We start from the raw sequence: 20,507 nt of genomic DNA on the forward strand, positions 1-20,507 counted from the left end.
TATTAATTTGTGATTAGTCAAGGAACGGCAGTGTGCCGATCAAATACATATGAATTACTTATGAAAATGTGAATTATTTCAAACAAGTTTTTTTGTTTTTAACAGATTTTTAAAACAAGAAAAGGATCAAAACTGTGTTACTATCTTTTTTTTTAAAAGACAGGAGATTTAATAAATTTAATATGCAGTGTATATGGTAACCAGATATGAACATATTCAGATGAGAGAGCAAAGTGCTAAGTTATTTACTACTGTTAGCAGCTTGGTAGTCAAGCTGCAGCCATATTGAGATGCAGTGCAAAGATACAAATATCTGTTATATAAAGGTAAATAAGAGGAATTTTACTCATTAAAATGTTTTGTACTGCCATGTTCATATTCATCAAGACATATATGAGCTGTTACATAATTCTGTAAAAATGTTTCAAAGGTTACCAAACATAAAGGTTTGGTTCAGCTGCTTAGCAGGAGGTTCAATATAATGAACTAAAATAGCAGGTGAAATGTTTGGCTAAGAAATGGATAGCTACAATTAAAAGGCTCCTTATACAACAGCTATACCAGCCAGATAATTTGATTATATAACAGTGTTCCAGGAGTGCTTGTATTGGGTATGACCTAATTTTGCCTTCCAAATGTGCAGGTATTAATCTGCCTAACGTGTTTTCCCCAGTTGGTTGAGGAATACTCATTGTATCAACTCCAGCATTTTGTGTCTTGATGCATGCTCAATCATCCAGGTGAGAAAATCTGAAAAAGTTGAATGTTTGGGATTTCGGAAAAGTGTGCATGACATCACATGAGAAATCTCAATAAAGTATTTATTTACTAAAAGAGAAACAATGAATGACGTTAGTGGTTCTTCATAACTTTGATGTTCTCCTAAGAACATGACATGAGTCTGCGATACATGGTGATCGGTGGATGGTTCATCCAATCACCAGCCAGGTGTACTTCTTTTGAAATTTCTTGCCTTTTTCCAAACAGTTTCCAGGGCGATTTACACATGGTTCTTATGACAAACCATCTGTCATGGTAATAACCATCAGGTTATGACTAATGAGCTCTTTCACTTGGTCTTAGACTGTCATTAGTCCTTCATTGTTCATTACTGCTATGACTTTCCTGAGAGATGCAAACATGAAGACATGCTTGTGAAGAACAGATACACACAAGCTTGCACAAACAGTATCACCTTGTCTTGTCTCATGTGCTATGTGAGCTGACTGGAGCCAAAACTACACTTACTGTATTGTCTATCTCACGTCACTTCTCATTACTGGCAATAGCAGTGCCTCTGGTTTCCTTTGTCTGTATCTATTTCTCTTCTTCCCCTAAACACTCAGCTTTACTTTGCTTCACTCCATCATTTGTTCTGCACTTCTTTCCATTTCCCCTTCTTCTATTGAGAAAGTTTGTCCTAACTCTTTGGGAGCTTTCATATTCTCCTCCAGTTAAGACCTAAAGCAGAAACCATGAGTCCTCACTAGCTCCTGTTCAAATGCCTTCTGTAAGCCAATGTAATATTTCATCATCTCAAGATCTCTTTCATTACAAGTATTCAAATGTTTTAGAGTGTTTAGAAACCTGCAGTCGAAATACAGTTTGATGGCAAGACCGATAATAAACTCCGATGTCACGTTTTCCCACCGTTACAATGCTTCAGCTTAAGCTAAAAGTCAATTGGGCTGGCATGAAATTCTGACTCTGTGTCGAGAGTAAGAGGATTTGATGGATGATTTCAGAATTTTTGAGCAACAGGTCAATAAAAATGTGATGCTCCTTTGCACCTCTCAGCATACTAAGCTCCAACTCAGCAGGAATGAAAGGCAGTTATCCCCTCAGCACCATTTCAGCAGTTCAGACTTACATCAGCTCTCAGCTGTTAAGAACAGAAGTGTGTTTGTCGGCAGAAAAGACTGAGCTGCAGTTACGCAGGAGTTTGTCTCTGTGAAGTCTGTCTACCTGATGTGCTCTTATCTCTCCAGGCAGTCATTTGGTCCACAAAGCTGCTGTCAGTGCCCGGCTGCTGGCTGCTCTCCTTAATGAGGCCCGTTGATCCTCTTATACACAAACTTGACTACACATACAAGCAGCTGTTTTTCCTTCACTTCAGAGGACACTACAAAGGTTTACATACATACATACAGAGACGTTTAAAATTTGAGGTGCTCAAACACACACTTTCATTAGGAAATTTTATATTTAGGCTGTGGCCTGCACTACAAAGCAAGTTCAACATACTCAGGTAATCGTTTCCAGATCTGGCTTCTCTGAACCTAACATCAGCAATCAGACTGAGCGATCGCACAAAGGTGGTTATCAACTCAGTAAGTCAACAAAGACTTTCCCAATGGCCAGTTCACATGAAAGCGGCAGAGTCTGCGGCATAAAAACAATCCACAAGCACGTCTGCTAGCAGAAAAGTGGTATAATTTATATCAGATTAAACTATATTATTAGAAAAATATGAAAAGATTTACACGTAACAAGGTTCAGTAATACAGGTTTTTCATTCCTTGCACCAGGGAGGAGACGGGTGAATGAAGCTACTGTAATGTTTTTTTAATGATGCATAAAAGTGAACTTTATGCACTTTGACTGGACATGCATTGTATTTATTTACATAGTGCTTTTCTAGTCTTAATGATCAGTCAAAGGACTTCAATGACTTGTGATATTTTAACTGCACATTCATGCACCACTGCAATCTAAACAGTGCAAAGTGCTACACTAAGCTGTGCAAGATAATAGAGTTGTCAGTTCTATGAGGACAGTTCGTGAGTCCAATTAACTTACATGTGTTCATGGTGTGTAAGACAGTTTCAGCCACTTTGTTTTAGGTCCAGTCCTGTTGGTTCTCTTTCGGTCTGAGATTAAGAGAGACAATAATATATAAAATAAGATATATAGTGTTTCAGACCAGTAAATAGGCATACTGGCAAATGTCATAAAAAGTCAACAAACACAAGGCTTTGGTTTAACTTTAAAAGTTTTTAAGTTGCTCAAACCCATAATGGAGACAAAAAAAGGAAGAAGTACAATTGTTGGGTTTCTCTAAAAACTACAGGAATGCTTTAACCAGAAACTAAGTAAGTGGTGGTTTTGTTAATACCTTATCTAGAACATCACCTGCTCTGGAACAGGTTACTTCTGTAGTACAGGTTACCATGGTGATGTATTTAGTTAAGAATCGAACCACCTTTGTAATTGTGAAAACCCACAGGCTGACCTGAAGTTACTTCTCTCAGTAGCTCTAATCTTTACACATTGCCCAGCCCTACACCATTGCGCTTCCTGCTTACTTTAATTCAATCAGGTCTTCACTTCACATATTGTCTTATCATATGTATAAACTGGGGGTTCAAACAGTTAGAAAAGTGCAGTTAAAGACTGCAAAAGCTTGTTTAAGATTATGTAATTTGAGAATGAATGGAATAAAAAACTAAAATTGAATTGATTTAAAGATTTAGTGCTACACATAGGAAAACAAAAGAAAGTGGCATATGCTCTTCATCCATAATAATACTGTTGCTATTACCATGAATAATAATAATAATAATAATAATAATAATAATAATAATAATAATAATAATAATAATAATAATAATAATAATAATAATAATAATGAACATACAGTCTGTCTCACTCAGACTAAATCTGTGAATGAACAATGGGTCTGTGGTAATCATCTTCACCGATTACCACAGACTAGCTATTGGCTGATACATGTCCTCATCAATGAGAGCAATGATATGCCGCTGACCTCGGGGGTGCTGCAGACTTCTAATAGGACCAAATGGTGACTGTAATTTGATTGGATAGGATTGGATTGTGTTTAACTGTTTTCTTATTAGAAAGCAGAGCCGGGGATTGACGGTCATGAGACACGACAGAAACAAGAGAAACATGTTCTCTGCGTTAGTCGCCTAAATGGTTTAATTAAGTCCAACACAATTCATTTTTGATGAGGAATCCAGCTGGAGGTTGTTGGCTGATATTTGGCTTTTTCTGTCAGCCTAGCGCATCATTTTGTGTAAAGTGCACATGTGTGATCACTGCTGTCAACTAACTGTCGATGCATGTTGGAGTGATTGTAATAGGCAGAAAGGAGCAGGGGCAGCGTGGCGTTTTCCTCTAGGGCTAAAACCAGCTAACAAGAGCTACTCTATTAAAGATTATAAGATTAAAGAGGCTTTGAGCTGATCCACTCCCTAAGTGCTTTCACTCTTCTGCCTGCTTTAGCTTATCATGCATAACTGACCCTCGCTGGTTTGAAAAGCCTTTGGCAATGGATGCTGACAGTATTTTGAATGCTGATTATACTGCATATTTACTACATTGTTAATGGTTTCTCATCTGCCTAATTATCTATGCTTTATACACTGCTTTTTGCATCACACAGTGCTATCAAACTGTCTGTCAGCCATTCCCAGTTTTGGAAATGGTGTGACCTTTAAATGCCCACTTCCAGCCCACCAGACAACCACAAATTACTGCAATATGGTTTTGTTATAATAAGATACTAAATGATTACATACCATGACATAATACTGTATATTACTGTATATTATCTAATACCAATAATATGGTGATTAATATGTTTCCTGGAGCCACTCTTCCAGCTTCAGGGTTTTAGCTCCTCTGTTGTTTACCACTGTGGACTTTACATTCTGCTCCAGTTGTCCTTCAGCCTCTGGTATGTCTCGATTGTCTTGTGCTTCTGATGTTTCTTTTTTCTGGGATTGCTACATCTATAAAACTGCCCTCTTCTGCATTTTGTCAACCACCAAAAAGCTTGTGTGGTTTCTTCAGCAGGTGCTTGTCTGTTTTAACCTTGGAGTGCTGCAGGAACTTAGCCTGGAGCCTTTGTTGGTGTCTCCCATCAGGACTTGGGGACTTCTAGTCTGTGTGTGGCAGAGATGTTCCTGTACACTGTGCCAGGCACTTGGATGAGCTTTTCAGTATACAGTATGTGGTCCCAACTTTATTCTTATATCCTGTTACTATGTGCTGGACTTCTTTCACCTTTACACAGATTTACTGATCTGGTCTTGTGATCTTATGCTGCCATGATCAGCTCCTCCAGCTGGCCTTTTCTAGCCACTGGTCGGATTCAGTATTTGATATCTTACATTAATTCATATAAACACTCACGCTCCAATGGATACATTGGGGGCAGCTGGTTTGGTATCTTTCCCAAGCATACAGGGACAGGAGATCAGTCCACTGACCTGCTGATGAGTAACACATGATACAGCCCATGCAGGGGCTTGGTCCTCCATGACAGTTCCTCCTTCTTTCTCCTGCTGGAGCGCCCCAGTTAATGAGTCAGCAGAGCGTTCACAACTCTTGTGCACTGTGTGCCTCAGCACCTCGGTCTGTAACTTTGCGTGGCCTGCCACTTAGTGTTTGAATGGCTGTGGTTTCTAAACATTTTCATTTTGAAATATCACTACTTACATATGATCATGGAATATTTCACAAACTAACATTGTACCAGTGACATCCTATTACCAAACTCGACTTCAGTGAGCTCTCTATAATGATCTATTCTTTCACAATTTTTTGTAAAAGCAGACTGAATGGAGAGGAGCTTAAGTTTATATATAACTGTCACAGTGGGACTGAAAATACCTGAATACAACGATTAAGAGGATTTTAATTACTAGCACAGGTGCTACATGTATTACCCTCAAGCAGTCTGTGCCAGGAACTCTAATAACATTAATAATAATACTTAATTTTGATATCTCAAAATTAGATATCAAAAGGCTGGTGTAGGCTTTTCTAGGTATCAAAATAACTGCCCAAATAATCACCCAGCATGGCTGGTCTCCTCGCGGGCTATTTGGATTCGCTAGTGCTAGGAATGTTACTAGCTAGCTAACCACTTTGAGTTAATCCTCACAAGGAACAGTCTCAGGGACATCTGTGAAATAGTTCCCAACTTTTCTCTGCTCATTCATGTTCCTGGTCCTTTTTATTTATTTATTTTTTGAACGACCTGGGTGATCCAAACAAATCACAAGACATCTGGAAGAATGTAAAACTGGACAGACAAGAACGATCCATAGCACCACATTTACAGAGTGTAGAGAACCTTCGGTGAAGCAAAATCAGAAGTACCTTAAACTCACCAAATATGGTCACATCTGGTTAAAACAAACAGATGTCAAAGCGATGCCACTGTTGGTTTAATCAACAGTCTGTGAACAGTATTCTAGCTTTGATTCATTTAAACCTTACTTAAGAGTTTAATAATTTGTATTTTAGTTGCCTTTTGTATAAGACATCTTTATAAATGATGATCATCCTGAATTCCTGAATAACGCGTGTAGATTTCTGTTACTTTTTAAACCTCGAACAGCTGAAATAGCTATTCATGCTGCAGAAATCCTCTGGAGTAGGAGAAGGCCACTAGCAATGATGCAAATGGTAAATGACCTGTACTTGTATAGCGCTTTACTCAGTCCCTATGGACCCCAAAGCGTTTTACACTACATTCAGTCATCCACACATTCACACACTGGTTATGGCAAGCTATATTGTAGCCACAGCTGCCCTGGCGCACTGACAGAGGCGAGGCTGCCGGACACTGGCGCCACCGGGCCCTCTGACCACCACCAGTAGGCAACGGGTGAAGTGTCTTTCCCAAGGACACAACGACCAAGACTGTTGGAACCGGGGCTCGAACCGGCAACCTTCCGATTACAAGATGAACTGTCAACTCTTGAGCCACGATCGTCCCCTCACTGTAATTGGTAGAAATTGTGTCATTGTGGATAACAAATGTCAAAACTACAAATGTTAAAACTACAAATAGAAATGCTAATGTGAATCTGCTAAATGTCATCATTGCAGTACGATGCTTACCTTCAGCATCACTGAGACAGTTTCAAGATAACGTAAGTCTGAAGTCTAGAGGAAAATCAAGAGAAGCAGACCGAAAGCAGGGGTGAATGTGACCATACAAAATGAACAGAAATATTTGTGCCAACAGGCAAATAGTTTCTGGTAAAGAGTGAAAAAGACTGCACATTTATGAATCTGCAAAATTCAAGAATATAAACACAAAAAAAGATGTTTGCTGAAGGAAGTTCTGTCACACCAAGGTAAATAAATAAATAAATAAATGGGAAGTCTTGTGACTCAGTAAAACGGCTCCTCTGTCTAAATGTGGTGTATGTTATTTTACTAATTTACTGCGAGCCCTGCCCAGTCTTGTGTCAACATAAGACCAACATCAGGGGCCAACATTTGGTCAGCAGAAATGCTGGCTTTGACTTATGGGCTAAACTCAGTGTTTGAGACTACTGTAGCTCCTTACAAGACATGTAAGACAACACATTCTGAACATAAATCAAGTGCAATTATACAGTATGGGATCGTGTGTGTGTTTAATGGGTGTTCAACATGAGAAACATCTGTGACACAGTAGTACAATGTGGAGCAAAGAACAAGTTCAACAGTAAAACTGTCCACCGAGTGTGTGAATTAACTGGCTCTGAAACACACAAACACACACTCCCACTCACACTCCCTTTCCATCCACCCTGTCATTTCAGGACAGGGTGGTGGACTGAACAGCTCTTTAAGAAACGTATTTATATCTTCAAACTCTCGGATGCCTTGTCATTAGACCGCTTTATATAGCTGCGAGGATGGTTCCACCCATCGCAGCTCTACTCCCACACCACTTTTTTATATCTCCATTTCTCATCAAGGCCGGCACCTTTGTGGTTTTAGTTTAACAGGACGAGCACAAAAGTCTCAGAACATTTTTAGCAGGAGCAAACATCTGGCTGTGCCACTGTAAGATAATAGGTGGCCAACTTTTCCACTGAGTTCCTGCTTTCTCCTTTTTGATTCCCCTCAGGGAGTCTTAGCTTCTGAACATGCACCATGTAACTGGTTAACCGGTTTAAGATTAGGGTTGTTTGTTGTTTTTTCACAATAGTCTAAATTTAAGCTTCGAAGTAATGTCAAAATTGACATAAGCGATATAATAACGTGATTTAAAACAACAACAACAACAAAAAACACCCTAAACTTGGAGTTTGAGTCTTTATATTTAATATTTCTTTATATTTAATTTTGCTATCTCAAAGCCTAGATATCTAGGCTTTTCTAGGTACCAAAATAACAAATAATCGCCCAGCATGGTTTGTCTCTTTGTGGGCTATTTTGATTCACTAGTGCTAGGAATGTTACTAGCTGGCTACCCACTTTGAGGTAATCATTAGAAAGAACTCAGTATTACAAGAAGCAGTCTCAGGAACATTTGAATGGTAAATGGTCTGCATTTGTATAGCGCTTTACTCAGTCCCTAAGGACCCCAAAGTGCTTTACACTACATTCAGTCATTCACCCATTCACACACACATTCACACACTGGTGATGGCAGCTACATTGTAGCCACGGCTGCCCTGGGGCACACTGACAGAGGCGAGGCTGCCGGACACTGGCCACCACCAGTAGGCAAACATGGGGTTAGTATCTTGCCCAAGGACATGAACCACCAACCTTCTGATTAGTGGCTGACCTGCTCTGCCACCTGAGCTACAGCCACAGTGAAATAGTCACAAAATTTTCTCCACTCATTCATGTTCCTGGTCTTGTTTTTGTTTGACCACCCGGGTGATCTGAACATATCACAAGACTTCTGGAACAATGCCAAATTGGACCAACAAGACCGATGCATAGCACCACATGTAGTGAAAGCTAAACATAACATATCAGTTCATACGCTTCATGCTAACTGTCAGCAGGCTAATATAGACCTACTGGTTTGGTCCTGTTTTGCAGCCACAGGACCTGGGCAGCTTGCAGTCAGTGACGCGACCATGAATTCCTCTATATCCGGAAGTATTCAAGAATCAAATGTGAGGCCATTTGTACAACAGCTAAAGAATCAAGGTGTTGAAATTTCAGAGCCGTAGTCCAGATTTCCACCATACTGAAGTGCTGTGGTTGAAAGCTATTCATAAACAATGCCCACAAATCTCAATGAACTGAAGCAATGTTGTAAGGAATAGTGGGACACAATTCCCCCACAATGATGTGAAGAACTGAAAAAGTCAAACAGAAAACATTTACTTCAGGTTATTGCTGCTAAAGGTGCTAGCATGCACTTAGGTTTTCACAGGACTGTACAGGGTCCTGTGAAAACTTTATTTTCACATGACTGTATCTATCTTTGATATACAGGAAGGTACAGTGTGGGTAAGGAGGCAATATGAGAAGGATAGGGATGGGTTGGGGTGAAGGGAAGAAGGCAGAAGAGGGAGGCTGGGAGGAGTTGAATGCATTGAGGGAGGAGGTAGAGGTAAAATTGGTGTGTAATTACTCTCCTACCCTCTGAAATTAGAGGGGAGGACATTTCTACTGACCTTCTACTGGTGCCTGATGTCTGCACTGGCGCTGCTTCTCCGCTTCTTTCATTTTTATTCCTCAGTTCCACCCATCTGGAGAATCAGAAGGAGTTTGCTCTCAGCATATCATATTACTATGGGAATGAATCCATAAACTGCCAGTCATTATGCACAAACGGGTTATGTACTCAAGTGATTCACAACTGTATCTCAAAGAAAATAAAGTCTCTGATACCAACAGGATGAGGGAATAAAGTGGAATTGATTTTTATGAATGTATTTTATTAGTAAACTTTCGGGCAGAGATTTAAAATTTAAATTTCTTTACAGGTTCACAAACTCCTACATGACAAAACACTGGGCTAAACTCAGGGGTTATAATGGAATTTGGCGAAACCTCAAGAACTGGGTTGTTCTAGTGCAGCAGATTGTAATTATTATTTTATAAATGGAGCGACAAAATTTGGGGTAATGCAGTAAGATATAAACATTATTTTGATGTATTTATCACCTAACCTGGCAGCTATGGGTGCCCAATGGCCAGTGTTGGGGAGTAACGGAATACATGTACCGCCGTTACATATTTAAAATACAAAATATGAGTAACTGTATTCCGTTACAGTTACCGTTTAAAAAGGTGGTATTCAGAATACAGTTACTTTGTTGAAATAAATGGATTACACTGCGGTACTTTCCTGTTTCATTTTGTCGCGGGTCCTGGGTGAGAGAGCGCCTTTTCGTTGTTGTTGTTGTTGTTGTGCTAAGCTAACAGGCAGAATGCTACAAGCATAGCTCTAAAGAATGTAGCATCATGGGTAGTGTAGTCCGTGCTGCAGGGAGAATGGACTGCCATACGCGTTATGGGTCTGTGAGCGCGAGGAGGGAGAAAAAGGGGAGTGGAAAGGTACGAGTTGTCATCGAGGAAAAACGGGAGCTGGAAGCATGTAAATATAATAATAACCACTGCAGCCAAGAAGAGTGCCTGACGAGCCCAGTTGTAAGTAAGCTATTAGGACTCGACTGTACACCGTGTTCGTGTTTTCCTCCGAAAACAATAAGTTCCGTTGGAGCAGTCTTTCAACGCCTCTCTCTGTCTCCCGCAAGAAAAGTTGACCCACACAACAAAGTAAAGCTATTTTTCGGCTACGAGCCGACAGGGACCCCGCCGTATTAGTCAGAGGTCCCTTTACTACAGCTCGGAGTCGCGGACCTTCAGTAATAGTAATAAATCACACAGCAATAGTACATTCACGTTGTTGTAAAAAGCATGATAATATATTAAGTAATCCAAAGTATTCAGAATACGTTACTGTCATTGAGTAACGTAACGGAATACGTTACAGAATACATTTTGGGGCATGTAATCTGTATTCTGTAATGGAATACATTTTAAAAGTAACCTTCCCAACACTGCCAATGGCAGCTGTGATAGCCTCCAGCCCCCTGAATTGGATAAGCAGAAGAAAATGGATGGATGACCTTATGCACAAGCAAAAACAAATGTGGAACAGCATTTTCTTGTGTTTTTGGCTAACAATTTAAATCAAGACCAGTTCACTGTTTTGAGCTCCGCTTTGGTTCTTAACAGCTTTAGATAAATCTACCTGCTCTGTCACCTTTAATCTTTTAGCTATTCGTGTTATTCACTACCATTCTAAGTTATGGACTACTAAGTTTTTCTTTCTGGGATTCAAGTCCAAAGGACCAAGTCTAAAGCAAAAAAAAGTAAAAGGGGCTGTTAGTGGTCACATGCACCACCAACAGCCCCTTTTACACATCACATCATTATCTTATTAATATAATATATAATATGGAGCAATGCAGCTCTAGATGCTTCCATCATTGGTGTTGGAACAAACCAGTGTTACTCTGTCTGCAAATAAGCTTGACAAATAGTGCAGAACAGCACAAATCTGAAGTGATTCATTGTGATTTGTCCAACACATGGAAGCAATACATTTCTCTTTCCTCCCTCATGTATTGTCCACTGCTTCTTCACACATCACGCACTCCTCACGTTGGAGTGTCTAGTGTTTCTCACATTTCAATCACATCCACAGTTATTACTACAGATGACTGCCTCCACGTTATATAGTATATGTAAGCATATAAAAGCTTGCAAAGCTAACATCTAGTCTTGGTCAGTTTGTTTCTTGCGGGGAAATTTGTTAAGATTACACATTTCTTTCAGAATATTTTACTGTGCAAACACAGCAACAATGGCAAAGGCAGGATGTTGAGCTAGTGAAGAGGAAAACTCATTTTCGTGATCCTCTTTTGGTACAGTGTGTGCAGCTCTGTTTTCACTCCCCAGCTTCTGGCAGACTGGATATTTTTGCTTCACAAATAATACTTGAAGGCAGAGTCTCTTTTGAGGCAGAAGAAATATCTTTTTGGTTAATTAAAGTTTCACACAGCAGAAGGGCCCCATCTTACATTTGGCTGACAAAACCACTGGATGGGAAGAAACTGTCACTGATGAAATATGTGTATTTGAAGAACTACTAGATAAGATTTTGCACTATAAAGTTTGCTATCAGTACAACCTGAACAAGTCAGAGCAGAGCTCAGATTTAAGTTGGGTTTGTTTGTTTTTTTACTGGTATTGGAGAAGCAACAAACTGCTTTGCTGTGAGTAGCCATTAAAATGATCAAACAAATGATGCCTTCACAACTAGATTGGACTGCTTGATACTGAAGTTTGCTATTCATGCTTGTTTGCCCATTAAGAGCAAATTTGCTTATAAGGGGGGGAAGTAGCTATATAGTGCACATCCTCTCAGATCACAAAATATTGTGATTCTGAAAACCGTCTTTTGTACCAGGCTCAAAAAAATACTTGAAGTTGAACATTTGGAACTTCCCTTTTCCTTTACCATCAACCACTTGTAGCAGATGGCCTCCCCTCCCTGAGCTTCCTTCTCCTGCGCGTCTCTCCCTGTTAAAAAAAACAGTTCTTCCTTCCTACCATTGCCAAGTGTTAAAGGTATGATAAAGGATCCTCTGCTCTTTGGGGTTCTGTCTCTAATATTGCAGAGTCTTTATCATACAAAAGGCCCTGTTGTTGTCGTTGTTGTTGTGAATTGAACTGGAATGCACTCACAGTTGTGGGCATACACACTACAGCAGTCTTCATTCACACAATAATCCAGTGCAGTGCTACCATAATCTGATTAACTTCTCATAGTCTTACTGTACTCCACCTGTCTATTCTGAAGCTCCATACTCTTCATTAATAACATTTCACCGTTGTTACTTATTCAACTTTTTAAAGTTTAGTATTAGGACTAGAGTATCATCTAGTCCTACTACAGTCCCTATTAACAACAATAATGGAGACAGCGTTTGCTGATCACAGGATGGAAGCAGAACCTTGGTACTAATGCTGATGGGGGGGGGGGGGGGGGGTGCTGGAGGGATTAATACTCCTGAGACATCATGTATGTGCTGTAATACAGACCTGCCTGTGGAAAACTCTGCTCAGCATTCTTTCAAAAGCTACTCCATAAGTGATGGCATTTCCTTACACTTAAGCTAAGACATGGAAACTTCCAGGGACAGGAACGGTCAGATTTTATGCCAAGTGTTTGCATTTCTAAACCTTGTAAGATAAAAAAAAATGTAATAATTAGTGAAAAATATTACTACTTTTTAATTTATGTGAACAATGCATGTTGTTTCATAAATCATAAAGTGCTTCGCACAATGTAGAAAATATTTATATATTTGTCATTCTTTGTAATATCAGTAGTAGTAGCAGCAGTAGATAAGAGGCCATAAGTTTGTTAAAATTCAAATACGTATTACGCTCAAGTCTTTGCTTTACAATATAAAGCACCTTGGGGAAACTGGTTTTGTGTTTTGGTGTCATATAAATTAATTAACTAATGACAAGACAAAAAAATAACATAACTGGCCCAAAAAAATTAAAAGTCAAACAGTTCAAGGGTGAAAACAGGAGCCATAAATTCACAGCAAACACACCGAAAGGGCAATAACTCTTTGGCACTTATTTCATTGTCCTGTTGAAAGACCAATTTGGGCTTTGGTTGTCAGACAGATGGCTTCACATTTGACTCTAGAATTTACTGGTATACAAAAGATTTCATGGTCAACTCGGTAACTGAAAGACGGCTGGGTCGTGTGGCTGCAAAAGAAACTCAATTCATCAGCCCTCCACTGCCATGCTGTCAGTTACTAAGTTAGTAGGCTGTTTTTGTGTTTTTTGCTGATATGCTGTGTTTGGGTTTCTCTAAATGCGGGGCCATTGATTATAGTCAAACATCTCCACTTTGGTCTCGTCTGTCAAAAAAAGCATTGTTCCAGTAGTGTTGTGGTTTGTCCAGATGCAACTTTGCAAAACTAAGCCATGTTCCTTTTAGAGAGAAGTTTTTTTGATTGTTGTTTTATATTCTGGCAATCCTTCCAGACAAGCCACACTTGTTCAGTCATTTTCTAATTATGAACTTTAGCATTTAACATGTTAACTGAGGTCTGAGAGTCCGAGGATTGGCAACACGTCTGACCCTGGGATGAATTTTCAGGAACAAGCAAACTGCACAATGTCTGCTTTTATATGTCTGCTGACGATCACTAAATCAGATGCATTGGATTAACAGTACCTTAGTGGCTCTTACCTTCATATTTCCTATGTAAGTAGTAAACACGTTCTCAGTTTTTAATACAACTTTTTAATGCAGTTTGTAACACAGATGTTTCTAATTAATCTCCATTATGTGCTTATGTGACCTATGCATGATCACAAAAGGGCTCTCTAGGGTTTGCAAATTTATCAGCAATTTGCAAGTAAAAACAATCACTTGTGAAACGTGATACTGGCACCACAGTGCCTTTGTGGCCAGTGTTTGTTTGAAACAGAAACTGTTGAGTCGTGTCTACACACTTTTGAAAAGCTTTGTTGTGGCAGACTCAAGTAACAAAAGGTTAACATATTTCAAACCCAGTACCTCAAAGTTCTCCCAGACTCTGCCAGCAAACAGGACACAGCTCATGTTCACTAACCCAGTCTGTCTGCAAAGGAAGTCCAAAGGAAACCAAAAGGTGAAAAAGCAGCCATGCGTGGGCTGTATTTTGTACCAGCCTGTGATTTAAGCTGAAAACATTGCCTGGTGGTGCTGTAAGGAAGATCATCCGGTAGCTCAGGATCAGCCAATGTCAGTGTTTGCTGGTAATCATCTGTACTTGATACCGGTAGCAAGTTATAATGGCTGTGCACATCAGATGGACTCTTTAATGCAACATTACATATTTATGAGTAATAATGCGATGATGACTTAAGGTGAAACTGACAGGCAATCATCGTGCCTTGTGGACACAATGAGAACTTCCTGGCATATAGATGAGCACGCTCTGTAAGTGATCAATTAAGCCTCAGCCCAAAACAATTAGTGACAATGTAATGAAACCAGGATTCAAGAACTTCAGCTTCACTTCCTGCTTCCACAAGATCTTCACCTTATTTGCTGGAATCGATTGAGTCAGTGTTTGCCTTTCTACAGGAAAAGCTGTGGTATGAATAGCCAAGCTGAAGGTAGTGACATTGGTGTATTCATGCAATCTGCAATGCTCATGCGACTGTTTCTCCAATTGGATTCTGCAGCTCTAAAGCCATGCCTGTTGCTCTGTGTTCAGAGGATTATAAGCGCCAATGTAAATGGTAACACGCTCATGTTTAGCATGGTAATTCGCAAAACTGAATCAAAAAGCTGTGAAAAAGGAGCAATGATTCATGACAGTTTGCTGTCTTTCAAATAAGAGACTGAGAGTAAAACTTTTAGCTTTATTTTAAGGTTGGTTTGGCTAAAGGTGTCTTAAAATATGCCTGTAAATTCTTATTAATACAATATCTGAAAGATGCTGTGTTATAGCTTTCGAATCTCTCTACTTCAGTTATCATTTTATAACAAGATCATTAAAGTAATATAACAAGAGAGGATTGTTTTTTACTGATTCATAAGTAACACTTACACTTTGCCTTAACAATAAAGTTAGTTTTAATGAAAACGTGGTCACCTGATTCTGGCAACAAATGGAAAACAAAATAATTTCATTTATATTTAAAACAACAACAAAAACAACCGCAACGGCAAAAAACACAGGCGTTAAAAAGCATAAAAATATACCAGCTTTAATGCCCACAGAAACTCAGAGGGCATCAAATAGCAAATTAAACAGTTGTGCCTGGACGCTTGGCTCCTGCATTCATTTGTAATTTTGAAAAATTATGCTTCACCACCTCAATTTCATTTTGATATTAATTATTATTAAGAACACTACTAGAACAAGGTAGTGTGAAATTGCTGTGCACTCCTACGCAAAATTGTAATTTTTATCTGATGCAGCGATTTTCCACAGATATACAAAAAAGGGAAAATTGTTGAAAGGGTTGGAGGCCTCCACTGTGATATATAGATATTAGCATTATGTGTGCAATTAGATCGTTTTTAGTCATTTATTATTTCCCATATGTGTGTGACAGTGTTAGTAGACCAACAATGAAAGGGTGGATTTCAGAAAGAAACACAAACTTAATCTGTAAAGGTTACCAAAATGTTCAGGATCCAGCATGTCATTACAGAACATGTAGATTCTGCCCAGCCTATTTTAACTGCACAGAAACATGAGCTCGGTCCCACCGCATACATGGTAAAAAGCAGACCGCAGAGTTTCGTCTTGAGCCAGCAGGCTGCTGTTTGGCTTCTGTCATTATGGGAGCAGAGCTTTGGGTGTGTCTAAGAGGCAGCCAGCCAGAAACTGGAAACCGTGGCTCAGCAGTGGAAACATCTGTCCTCATCCACTCCAGAGTGGGATCACACTGCCACCTACTGTAGACACCTGGTACAACTGCAATTTGTTCCCTTACTATGAGCCATTTTTTTAAAATGATACATTTTCTTAGTTTAAGCTGTTGATTTGTTTTCTATGTTGTATTGGCAATCAAACCTGGGTTTATTTACATTTTACATAGTAACAGCACTCTGAGGGAATTTTTAAGATTTGGAAATGTTAACATGTCTTTTTGTCACCTGCTAAACATTAATACATTAACTAGCTGGTCACAGTCAACAAGAAAAATGTGCGTGTCTGTCTCTGTGTGTGTGTCTATGTGTGTGTGTTTTTTTGTGTGTTTTAAAAAAATACTAGTAAAGAGAGCAAAAAAGGGCATAAAGAGTTTTCATCTCATTGTTACTTAACTCTTTATTATGGTTGTTCTTTTGTACATCATACATGATTTATCTTCAGCATTTGCAAGACCGAATAAAATTGCTGCTGCACAAAACAGCCATTGCCTTTTTTGTTTTGTTTTGCTTGGTCATGTGACAATAACTAGCTACAAAGCTTCAGATCAGAAGTAAACCTGGTAGGCCAGCAAGTATCCATCGTTGTACATGTAGATCTGCTTGTTGGTGGGATTGTAGCTCAGACTAGCCACTGCTTTAGCTACCTTCTCCAGTGGTATTGCTAGTGAGTTGTCTTCTTTGCCTGTGGCTGTGTCGAAGGCGTAGAACACCTCCTCCCGGTACTCATTAACGTAACGAGTTGCGTACATCACACCGCACACCATGAAGGCGTTACTTACTGCCTTCTTGAACAGCCTCGTTTCCCACGTCTGTGTCACGTTGAGACTCTTCACCTCGCTGTCCCAAACTAAGCGGCTGATCACGAGGTTACCATGGTTACCTAGAGTGGCATAGAGAGCCCACAGTCCTGTTTCATCTGCCTCTACATCAATATCACTATTGAGCCGGCAATCGTAGTAACAATAGGGGAACTTGTTGTTGAAACCCACACCGGTGCCTGGAAGAGTCACCCGTTTGACCTCGTTGGTCTCCAGGTCGTACCGGCAAACGTCTGCAGAGCGGTAGCAGTTATAGTACAGAGCCTTACCGTACAGCACAGCACTGGGACCCTCAATGGCGTTGGGATGGCTGTACGATGAGGCAAATGTAAAGTCCCTGTGGTTTGTTGAGGCCATGAGGTCTTCATAGGTTTGGTAAAGGCGCACAGTGTTGCCCCAGATGTAGCTGCTGAGCAGAGGTTGAACCCAGTAACTGTTCTTCTGCCCATCGCTCTCTTTCTGGGCTTGTTTTCCCCACGAACCAGAGACACAGCTCTTACCAAAAGGGCTGACTTTAGCTGTGATAGGGTCACTGATGTTGGTGATCAGACCTTTGAGACAGTGCCTGTCCTGACCTGGAAAGACAGAAAGATCAGAAGATTTCTGAAGCATATTATAAGATACAGTCAGTCATTTATCAACATCAGCTGTTAATCATCCCCTGAGGGTGTGTGTTTGCTTTGAAAAGGGGAAGGAGCTCAAATCTGATTTCAGTCACGATCAGTGAAAATAAGCTTTTATTTCTAGAGTGGCATGGCTCTGTATTGGGTTCTCTCCACCCCTCCATGCGTAGTTAGAGCCAAAAATCCAAATCTGAATTCTGTGAGGATCGGTGAAAACATATTATTTATTCCACATGTTGAAAACCCAAGGCAGGTTCAGCAGAACAACATCAAGGCTCAGCACAGAACAGAACAGGAATAACTCATGACAGATATGACAATGATTAAACTCCTAGGACCTGGTGTCCACATATGTGGACATCACATTTTGGCTTGTCTAGACCACAATACAAAATTTTACACACATACAGTAGGTGTAAACATGTTTGAAGTAGCAGTTTGGGAGAGAAATGTTTTGTTTTTCATTCAGTGCTCAGAAATCTTTTACTTTTTTTGCTTTGTTACAGAAATTTTGCTAAAAGGGGCACAATTGTTGTTTCTCATTTTGTTTTTGTACTGAGGAAAAATACTGCTGTGTTCAGACACCAAATAAAGAGTTCGGGTCTTAGGAGGTTAAATCAGATAAGGTGGAGTTGCCATGGACGTATGTGGCAAAGGGTCTTGTAGATGCTATTCATGTTAAGGTACTTTGAAAAGTACCCCATTTATTTAACAACTGGGAGCATAAAAGGACATCAGTTGACTTATCAACTTAAGTTGGCTGGTACTGCCGTCATGGGAATGCAACTCAATTTGACTGAAAAACATTATGCTTCTTTTGGAATGTGGATATAACCTGACCATCAGCTCTTAATTGTTTTCTTTTCTGCCACAGAATTTTCTAAACTCCGTTTTTCTAACTGATGAATGCACACATAAATCTTAAAAACAAAAATTGTGTTTCTCATTAGTTTCAGTTTGTTAGAGCCAAAATACAAATACACTCCTGCCATCTCATTTAAGAATCACTGTCACAAGGGATCATTGATTGCAACATATTAACTGATAACTGATTTATTCCCTTGTCTCTCTATGTCACACACACACACACACACACACACACACACACACACACACACACACACACACACACACACACACATACCTCTGAAGTCTTTGGGGATTGACTTGCAGGTCTCCAACTTATTCTTTAGGTAGCGCAGTTTCTCCTTCACAGTCTTCATGTTAAGCGTGTCTATTGTTTGCATCTTGTTTACATGTTTATGTAGTTTCTCAGCCTTTCAAAGACAGATATAATATTATTCTATTTATAATTCTGTTACATCACAACAGTTCACTTGTGACCTGACATAGTATAACATCAACTTATTTCTTTCTGTTGTATTTCGCTGCCATTTGCTATTTTAGCTCTACCTCTTTGGAGAGTTTCTGTGTCTCGGAGTTGTTAAGCTGGCTGTGGACCACATCGATGTCCACCTGTAACTGGCTGAGCACCTGGCCCAGCTGGTGCAGGGACAGTTCTGTATACAGGCCCTGGGAGTGCAGGTAGTTGTAGGGCTCCAGCCGGACTGTAAATTTGGTAAACTGATCCTGGATCAGAGGAAGATGTTGGCTGGAGAACGTCAGCTGCAAGAAATGCAGACAAAAAAAATCTTTGTTCAAAGACATGGCTTTTTTTTCCATAGGAACAATGTAAAAATAAACCCAAATTTTAAAAAGTTATTGTTTCGAGGGGAAAGAAAAAGTGGTTGGAGAAATGATATAAAAAATAAAGTAACTTTGATAAACTGTTCATCTTTAAATATTGAAACATTGATTGATTGATTCATCATCATCATCATTTATTTATTTAAAAACACACCTGGTAGACCAAAGTGCTGTACAATACTAATATGCACATAGTAATAAAACTAGACATAGCAATAAAATAAAAATAAAAAAAACAAATTGATTAATTGATTATACCCATACTCAGTATTCATTATGGTAATAATAATTAATGAATTATTAAATAATGTTTTATTGATTATTGATTGATTGCTTTTTAATTGTATTACAGTTTTTTTTATAGTACAACGTTAGTTCCTGAGAGCTTACTTCAGTACAATAAAGCATATAGATGAGTTCTTACCTCTTCTTGTAGGTTATTCAGAGATTCTTCACAGGTGTGAACTTCCTCCAACACGTACTTAAACTTCTGAGCAGGGAACAGCCACATGGTGGAGTTTAGCTGGCACACACATGCATTTGCCTTCTTGTAGCCCGACACTTGCTGACTCTGGCTGTCAGCCTGATTTTGCAAATAGGAGCATAAATTCTTAAGACTTATATACATGGTAAACAAACAATAACAGAACAATACTACATATAATACTGTGTGACTTACTGTGGATGACAGCAGGAGCAATAGAAGCAGCTGCAGCATTTTTAGAGAAACTGAGATGGACCAACACTGACACACGGTCTTCTTCTGTTTTCTTTAGAAAAACTCACTCACAACAAACACAGAATTTGCCGGTTTGCTTCCTGTCACTGATGAGTTGCTCCACAGCCTTAAAACCACTTGGACAAATGACACAACTAAGAACATCAAACTGGTGGTTTGTAAGACCCCGCCCACTTTCTTTATGCATTGTTAGTTTATTGGCTCTCATTTTCACTTTTTTGTTCTAGAGGAGTATTGCATTTTTTTAAAATGTTGTTGTTTATTTCTCATTTATTTATCTATTTTTAACTATGTAAAGCAAGTCTAATGAACTGCTCACTGATTTTAAAGCTAAATTCACATGAAAAAAAAAAACTATATCCAATACCAATTGAGTTTTTATCATATGTTAGTACGAAAATCAGATTCCTGAAAAAGCTGCTTGC

General features: G+C 39.3%; 1 protein-coding gene and 1 long non-coding RNA gene across 3 annotated transcripts; both read right to left on the reverse strand.

Annotated features, from left to right (window-relative positions):
* Nucleotides 1–6,407: 6,407 nt before the first annotated feature.
* On the reverse strand, nucleotides 6,408–9,501 carry LOC146706606 (uncharacterized). The gene is made up of 3 exons (XR_014921773.1): nucleotides 9,393–9,501; nucleotides 6,877–6,921; nucleotides 6,408–6,755 (listed from the first exon to the last, which is right to left on the reverse strand). It is a non-coding gene; the product is annotated as an uncharacterized LOC146706606 (long non-coding RNA).
* Nucleotides 9,502–16,708: 7,207 nt separating this feature from the next.
* LOC146706607 (olfactomedin-like) lies at nucleotides 16,709–20,099 on the reverse strand. Of its 2 annotated transcripts, none has more exons than XM_085465278.1 (5): nucleotides 20,023–20,099; nucleotides 19,768–19,914; nucleotides 19,050–19,262; nucleotides 18,781–18,913; nucleotides 16,709–17,588 (listed from the first exon to the last, which is right to left on the reverse strand). In XM_085465278.1, the coding sequence occupies exons 1-5, from the start codon at nucleotides 20,059–20,061 to the stop codon at nucleotides 16,741–16,743; spliced, it is 1,380 nt and encodes a 459-aa protein (XP_085321404.1). In that variant the 5' UTR covers nucleotides 20,062–20,099; the 3' UTR covers nucleotides 16,709–16,740. The 2 variants fall into 2 exon arrangements, with proteins under 2 accessions (XP_085321404.1, XP_085321403.1); XM_085465277.1 differs by having other exon boundaries at nucleotides 19,768–19,926.
* Between the last annotated feature and the right edge of the window lie 408 nt (nucleotides 20,100–20,507).

The sequence above is a fragment of the Copadichromis virginalis genome, linkage group LG7, assembly GCF_057382275.1.
Source record: "Copadichromis virginalis isolate Kocher_CV1m ecotype Utaka linkage group LG7, C_Virginalis_male_GT1.1, whole genome shotgun sequence".
In the NCBI taxonomy this organism is placed as follows: Eukaryota; Metazoa; Chordata; class Actinopteri; order Cichliformes; family Cichlidae; genus Copadichromis; species Copadichromis virginalis.